We start from the raw sequence: 9,092 nt of genomic DNA on the forward strand, positions 1-9,092 counted from the left end.
TGATGCTAGTGGCCACATTTGTTTTTAGTTTGCTGGAGTAAGTTTTTTTGTGCATAATCTCGCCATAAACGGACTAAGTTATTGTATTTATTCTTTATTTTTTCTTTGTTTGCCGATTTAGCTAAAATGTTAACGTGTATAATAATATATGCCTGGTACTTAAATAAGGCTTCCTTTAAAAAAGACCAGAGCGTATGAGAATACGCGATTTGTTTCTTTATAGAAACTTTTTCTGGAAATTGGGTGGAACATAATTATGATCAACTATTGCGATTGTCGGAGGACTTTGAAAGTTGGCAAAGTATGCTTCATATCGAGTTTTATCCGCACACAGAACTAAAATCTTTTTACTAAAATTAAGATTTTTTGTATGATAAATTGCCTCCTATAAGCGGCCACCTTAAAAGTTTGTATTGACTTTTGACAACAAAAATACAATTTTGATACTTATTGTGCTTTATTAGATTTATTCGAAGCGGATTTAAAAACATTTCTATAAGAACATTCCTGTGTTTTTAGATGAGATGAGAAAACTACACAGATTTTGACCGACCATTTTCATATGATTTTTAAAATTTGTCTGAAAATCATAAATATAAATACAAAACCACCTGATCATAAACAATAAAATAAAACTATCTGGAGAAATAAAATAAAATAAATAAAAATAAAAATAAAATAAAATAAATAAGAACGCCAAAAAATATCGGGCAATAACCATAATACGTGATTTTGGCCCTTCATATTGGCAGAGAACCTCCACTAAGCGGCCTGATGGTGAACCACGCTTAAGCCTGGTTTCCATTAAAATCGCTACACGCGCAGATGTCGCCGACGCAATCGCGATCGCAATCGCAGTCAAATCGGCAAAGTTCAACAACCATGTTCAACTTTGCCGATTTTGTCAGCGATGAATCGTATACGCGTACCAAAGAATATTTAGCGCTCGCGTACTAGATCCTCGATAAATTCTAGCGTTTCCATAGAATCCTACGCCATGATCTAAAGTGTATATAATTGCAAGGAAGTAAGCGAGCGAATTGACCAATCACAAGCGTTAAATGTTGGGAGGTATAATGCAATACAATCGCGTTTGGATTTTTGTATACATTTAATTTTAAGATATTATTTGTACATTTTAACGTTAAAAGCAATTTTTCAAAACTGTCCTTTACTTTTTTTCTCCCCGCAAAATGTGTACGGCACCCAGGCTATTTGTGTAGTATCACGTGTTCCAAAATGGTCAACCTTCTTACGGCGCTAAACTAATCCAAATTACGCAAGTCAAAATACGTTAACTTGAGGGCGCTGACCAATACTGACCAATTTCAATTTGTGACTGTTTTATAAAAATAATACATATACAGTATATTACTTTAAAAACATTAAACCAGGTCATTCCTTGTCTTAAATGTACGTTTTATGGTAAATTATGATAAAAAGTACCTAGGTAGCTCGCGGCGACTGACCTCTCGTGGACGGTCTAGTTTTGTAGGCCTAGCTGGTAAACATCGGTAACGTACGCTAGCTATATACCTAGCCTGACGTTGTATAGTTGCTGCATTAATTTTCTTTCTATTTTTGCCAGACTCCGTTGATACAAATTGGGGAAAACCCGGTATTTTTGCTGAAAAGTTAGGAGTCTTCCACTTGTTTTGGCCTCACGATCGATCGAAAAGTGGGTGAATTACAGAAGAAAAACAGAAATATCAGTCCGCGCGCAATGCATTTTGGGATTTATAGCGGGCCGCTATAATTATTAGAATCGAGACTTATTTTTCATATTTTTAACCATTTAAAGACGAACAAAAGTTATCGCAATAGGACCATATAGTATTATTTTTAGATTAAATATAGTTTGTGATCTTAAAATAGATCTAAAAAACGTAGGGAAGGTGTCTTTAATAGAGAGGTTTCGCAATCTTACGAATACGAAAACGGATACGTCACGCACACGTATTCGTTTTCGTAAGCCATAAAAAAATCCGTTTCGCATGGCAACGAAATAATAGAGAGGTTTCGCAATCTTACGAATACGAAAACGGATACGTCACGCACACGTATTCGTTTTCGTAAGCCATAAAAAAATCTGTTTCGCATGGCAACGAAATATTGAGGCGCGTCCAACATATGACTGCGGTAAATTTGAGCGAAGCGCAGGTACGTGTTGCTTGGTGCTTGGCTGCCTAGGCCTAGCGAAACATCAAAGCGAGTGAGGACTTTAAAACTGCTATTTATCAAAATTGACTTGGCATTTTAGTAAATTACTTTAGTAAATTACTTTCAATAAATCTATAATTATATTATAATCATGAATCATTCCTGATTCAAATGCAAAATGTGCAAATACTAGATCAAAAACTATACTCGTTTTGTAGTTACGAATATGACTGGTGATATTCGTCAACACGAATACGCTTTACGAATATGAAATGTGGATCAGCTCAAAAGTTTCACAAATGTGTGACGTATCCGTTTTCGTTATCGTATTCGTAAGGTTGCGAAACCTCCCTATTGAGGCACGTCCAAAATACGTCAACTTGAGTGTGCTATTCATGTTACTAATGTACAGTACACTGAGGGGCGCTAATAGTAATACAGATTGATGTTCACCAATGTGTTACGCTCATGTGTGATTCTCCTTTCTATTGACCAGGTACAGGCATGTATTATAATATCTGGTATATAAATCAAATAATATATGTGTAACAGAAATCATGATGAAAATAGTACATGAAATGAACAAATATATTTTGCTATATAGCATGAAAATAAAACTCTGAAGTTGATAAAAGCCAGAAACGTAAAATTCATCGGATAACATTTTTTACCATACCGTTTATTTTTCACAGTTTTTTTTTTAATATGCCTCTTACAACATTTTTGTACAAAAGAATAGAGATTTCTTAACATTTTACGAATTCTGTTATTCCTACATCACTACTCCATTCACCCCCAACAAGATGCGCCAGTCTGTCCATTAATCTATATTAATGTCCATTGCCGTTTGGATTGCATACATACATACATAATGATCAAAAACATGTATTAATATGCTAGATTAATAACTTTTCAATTCAAACTATATTATAATAAATCATAAATAAAATATAAAAATTTTTTTTTAAATTATTAATTCTCTTAAAGATGCAATACCTCCAATTTTTGTAGTTTTTATATTGAGTAGTACATTGGATAGTTTTTTTTATATAATTTTATCGCCGATAGGCCTATACAACAATTCTTCTCTCTTTAGACTGGTTATGTACTATATACTGTTGATGATTTGTTAAACAAATGTGTTTGTTAAACTAAAACCAGGACAACACTTTTACAATCAATATTAAAACCTTTAAAAACATTCAGTTTTTAGTGGGAAATTAAGGCTGCTTTTTTCGCGGTCTATTATAAAACAATATTATTCGAGGTACAATTGAAGTTTCAATGTGTTTGAACAACAAAATGTAACAGGGTGGTGCTGCGCGGTTGAATTGTGTGTGCGTCGTTACGTTTATTAATGAACGCGTAAACTGCGTGCTATTTTCCGCTGCTAAGTAACCAGTTATTGTATTCAATTCAGTGTCGGTCACACTCTAGTACTGTGATTCATAGCTTCATAGCTATAGCTTCCTAAATACTGTATTGATAATACAATTTTGTTTAGAATGTCATCCCAAAAAAAATGCAAAAGCATTTTAATGACACCAGATCCTTACCACATCCCAGGGTAAGTTTGTATTAAATTGTATGCGTGTGACGTGAGGCACTAGCCGAGTTACTCTGCCTCATTAGGCTTATTATTTATTTGTTCATGCAACCAATGAGATAATCAAACTTTTCTTTTCGTTCAGATACCGTGGATTTTGCCCTCAATTTAAGTTTCAAATTGGTAAAACCTTTGGCTGCACAACTTCCAAGTTGTTAACGAGTGATAATTTAGCTTCTTCAGGAAGGGTTATTCTCTCTGATATAGACCCAGGTGTGTCTGGCAAAGATGAGGATGCTAAAAAAGAATTATTACAAACAAGATTTGCTAGCTTAGGAAATCAGAAATTAAGAAAGAGAATGGTTCCAGGTTTTACTGGTCAGTATATCTATCATTCTGTATTTAATTATTATTTATTTTAACAAATAAAAACAGTAGATAAAGTGTTTAGCCTATGGCTTTCTATTTGAATTTGAACAAAAATATATTATTTTATTTATGAATAGGAGCTGGGAAAAATTCTTTTTTAAAATACCAAACAAATTTACGTTTATTAAACCGGAATACTTGACTTGGCGAATTCCAAATCGATGTACTCGAAGTGCCAGTGAAAAAAAAGTGTGTCGTTCCTTTCCCAAAAAACAGAAACAGTTGTATCATTAACCTATTTATATGTCACTAAATCACTTGCGTCTGTTTTTAAAAAAACATTTGACACCTAAAAATCGATGTATATATTTTATTGTTTCTGTCTTTATGATGTTGTTAGATTAATTAAATTAGTGTTATTTTTATTATGTTTGTTTTAATTTGTTTTATTATGAAGCCCATTGATTGTCAGCATATTCTGTTTAGGGCCACCCTCTATATGAGGTTAAATAAATAAATAACATTGTTAAGACTAATAAGCTTTCTCATGTATGTTATCAGGGTATATTCCAAAAGGGGAGCATTACTACGGATCACGATATGCCAAGACTTGCCTTAATGCAACAGCAGATTTTGAAAATGGCCGACTCGCATACAGAAACAAAGTTGAACAACTTAAGTTAACGGTAATTAGGCCTATACATTCACTTTCTAAACATATATTATTTCATAACTAATATCGATGATGTACAGTGTGGTTGTTTTTGGCGTAATACCTTTTTCAATTTTTTTTTTGGTTTTTTTTTAGAATGCCGGCATCGACCCATTGATACCACAGACAATAACATTCCGGTATGTTTCACCAAATGAGAAGCAACATTCTACATCACCATACTATATGAGCAACAGTAATCCAGAGAAATGTTTCGTCTCAGGTACTAAACAAGCAGAAGTAGAAAGTATTAATTAGTTTTCACATGTGCTTCAACAAATTATTTAGTGTATCTTTTAGTTAAAAAAAACACCCACACACCATTTAACAAAACAAAAAACGAATGTTTTTGATTTGATTTCTTTTTAGGCCTAATTAATAATGTTGTATGCTACTGTTTTTGAAAAGTTGTTGTATCATCGTGTTTAATTAGCCTAATTATAACTAAATTAGCCTAGGCCTATAACAAACATCTAATTTGACTAATTGGTCAAACTTGAGCAAACCATTTTGGGCAACAAAAAACACTAATTGAAAACAAAAATTATTATTTAACGAATAGATGACGAACTAATTTTAAATATTTATTTGTACAATTTGAGCAAAATATTAAAACTAAAAAGGAAAACATATAGTATTAGCACGATTATCTATCGAAATTAATTTATCCGAAAATAATAAGAAAAAGAATTAGGCTAGGCCTACAAAATTACAAAAACCGGAAATCCATGGTATAAACGTCCCACCAATAATGTTCAATAGCTTAAAACTGTTGTTCACTGCAATATTTTACTCGGGTAAAATCCCAACCCAAATAGGCAACTGGCATAATACCGATTTCTAAAATAGGTGATAAGAAATAACAAGAACACTTAGGGCTAGTTTTAATCGTTGGAAAAAAGTGTTTGACGTTCTTAATGGAATAACTAACCATGCTAAAAACGATACATTTTTAACAATCAGGCTTTCGCACGTAGGCCTACTATTTAAAAAATGAACAACATAATTGAACAATTTTTAAAAAATTGGCAGAGTAGTTAGCTAAATGTGTTTATCCCAAGCGTGCTTTTTAGTATAAATAATCATTTTCTTTTACTTAAATTATAAAAATAGGTGTCAATGATAATTTCATAATGTACACAATATCATATCAGCGCATGTAAATATAAAGAATTCATTAACGCTTCTCTTTGAGTTCAATTGATACAAGTATCACTATAATACCTGGCATCGTCACTTTTCAACATTATGGATATAAGCTATGCTAAAATTACCTAGCGTAGCGCACAATCAGGCAGACTCCCTATACATAGTGATTGCTTTTTATCCGTTTTTAGGTTACGTATCATTGAAATAGATAAAACAAGATTTATTTTAAATGTTACCCTTGTCAATTAACAGATATAAATAAACCATGTTAGGCTAAAATAGTGAAACATTTGCTTTGTTCAGAGTCTAGTACAATCAGAAAGTTGAAAACAAATATAAACTTATTGATTAATTTCTTCTGTCTCTTGAGAAAATAAAATTGATGTGAGTGTTATTCATTCACAATTTTAAAAATGCCAGGCTTATACAATATATCTCTTGCATCGTTCACTAATATTAGACATTTGGCTAAATTTCTCCATTTAATTCGTATTTAATATTATATATATATATATATGTTTTTGTGAGAAAATAGGTTACACCGGATTTGTACCTACAGCCCGAAACCTGATTGGAATGGGCTATCCAATAATAACTCATGAAGCATTGAACCTGTTCTCTGGTGATCTTGAAAAGGCTAAAACTAGAATGGATCATCCAGTAAAGTTGGCTGGACTAACACAAGAACGAAAGACATTTCGACGAATATACACACTTGATACCGGTCTTGTACCACAATATACCGGACATATACCTGGTAAAATATTTCAAATCAATAGTCTTTGTTCTAATAATGTCTAGTGATTAATGGACATATTTTACATGTAAATTAAGTTATCATAACAAACGTTACTGTATTAATATAATACTGAGGAGTAAAATGAAACACGAAAACTTTGTCAAAAGTATCAAACGATGTAACAGGCTACCATATTAGAGCAGTTCAATCTCCAATAAACAACATCGGATTTAGTTAGAAAAAACTAATGTCCGCATACAAATACATATTTAGACAAAGTAACGGCTGTTTTGATGCGTTTATTATGGCAGGAGGTTCAATTGTATAATGTTGTTCTCACACAAGGTGATATGTTTTAGGTGGTGTAATGACAATTCTTGATTATTTTTTTCAGGTCAGAAGTTTCGATACGGAACGACATTTGGTCATAGCACACGTAATGCAAAGAGAATTTCACTTCCCGCACTGGTGGAAATAAAATGATTTTGTTCGCACTTAGGCAGCCAATCTATACATTAAATTTTTATTACACTTTTGTAGAAATATGTAGGAACTGTTTATTAAAAGTATGTTAAAATAAATTTGTTAAAGTATTAGGATAAATAAATATTGAAACATTTAAGGACATGGTTTGTAAATAAGTTTTTGTCATTTAGAATGTTTATTCTAAATCTTTATTCTACTTTTCCAAAATTGGACCAAATGACTTTTTCCTAAATAAGTCAAAGAGAACGAAAAACTTCCATTCTTATATATTATTATGCAGTCTGTAACTATTTAACCAGACAAAATAAACACATGAGAACAATAGCACAATAGAAAAAAGTATATGGGGAAATAACCAGGCTAGATCTTTAAGAAAAATCCTATATTATATTAATTTGAAAGACTGGATTGATTCCGGTTTTATAAAAAAAAAAGATGTTTTTGAGATTCGGATACGTTATAAAAAAAATTGATAAGTTGGCCCTCTCGCTTGCTTTTTTGCTTAGCTTTGTTTTTTTATAGGTCTACTGTAAAATAATTTTAGATATAAATGTTATAATGTAGGATGTTTAAATACGTATTGCAAAAATGTTCAGATATGAACATATAAAATGAAAGAAAAAAAAATATGAAGACAAGTCTATGCTTGCCTAGCTAGGCTAATTTTTGTAGGCCTAGCTGGTCAAAAAACGATACGGAAACCCGGCATTTTTTTTAAATTATTAGAATTTAAAGACGAAAACAGTTATCGCAATATAGGAACATATAGTATTTATTTTTACATTAAATGTAGTATGTAACCTTAAATTAGATCTAAAAAACGTAGGGAATGGGACTTTAATAAGACAATTATGATTACAGTATAATGTGTAATGTCAAAAGATAATGTTGATAATTTTCGTCCCCCTTTGAGCCTGAATAAAGCTGGGAAAAAAACATCTTCGTTATACAATTACAATTTTGTGCTTATATTACAGTATGTTGACCTTTGACCTAAAGTGTAGTGAAGTTAATTGATATTTGACAAGAGGTATGACAATATGAGATTATTATGGGAAAATATTGTAAAATATGAAGATTAAATTTTTAACAATAAAACAATAGTTGATATAATAGAGAATAGTTTTGGCATAATTTCCAGCTAGCTGAAGGGGTCATATAGAAGGCGGATGCAACTTAACCCTATGCTAAAACATTAATTTAAACTTTTAAAAACTCTTACGACCCTCCGTTCAGAAGTTTCAATTAAATTAACAGTTGGCAGGAAATCCCATGATAATTTGTTAAACATATGTTCACTTGTACACTTTGCTTTGGTCACTTCTACCTCTAGTATAGTAAACAAACATGATTTCAAAGTTGGTATGAAAAATGTAATTGTATAGTTTCTATATATTAAAATATGTGAATATAAGGCCTATATTTGTTTATTGATAACCCTTTAATAACAACTATAAATAAGGGGACCAATAAAGTGTCCCCTGAATAATGCTAAACTTCCCCGCATTCGTATCATGAAGAAATTCTTCCTGAATGACCAGTGTCCCAGAGCAGGGCTTTTACTGTATAAAAGATAAATGACAGAAATTATGTTCGATCTAAGAATTTTAAAACTGAATTTAATTGGAAATTTATAAATTTAAGAATAGACTCAGAATCGAGTTCACTGCAACGACAGGGATTCACAAATCCTTTATTATTAGACTATTATTATTATTATTATTATTATTATTTCAAAGGAGAATATAACTTTTCTGGATAATGAAACTTAAACATTAAACGCAAATTATCATGTTGTTGTGAACATTATTTCAGCGAAATTTGTTTTAAGCTTGTGTTAATTTACATTCGGGTGGCTTTCGATTCGGTTCGTTTCACATTACTCACAATCCATGCCAATAAACGGCATTTTGCCTCTAGGTACACAATTC

The 9,092-nt window shown here is 31.6% G+C and overlaps 1 protein-coding gene across 1 annotated transcript; it reads left to right on the top strand.

Moving 5' to 3' along the window:
- Positions 1–3,596: 3,596 nt before the first annotated feature.
- Positions 3,597–8,581, top strand: LOC140048008 (ciliary microtubule inner protein 2B-like). Its single transcript, XM_072093022.1, has 6 exons — positions 3,597–3,727; positions 3,852–4,084; positions 4,637–4,761; positions 4,884–5,010; positions 6,472–6,693; positions 7,070–8,581. The coding sequence occupies exons 1-6, from the start codon at positions 3,666–3,668 to the stop codon at positions 7,156–7,158; spliced, it is 858 nt and encodes a 285-aa protein (XP_071949123.1). The 5' UTR covers positions 3,597–3,665; the 3' UTR covers positions 7,159–8,581.
- Positions 8,582–9,092: the final 511 nt, after the last annotated feature.

Source organism: Antedon mediterranea, chromosome 4 (assembly GCF_964355755.1).
Source record: "Antedon mediterranea chromosome 4, ecAntMedi1.1, whole genome shotgun sequence".
NCBI classification, from domain to species: domain Eukaryota; kingdom Metazoa; phylum Echinodermata; class Crinoidea; order Comatulida; family Antedonidae; genus Antedon; species Antedon mediterranea.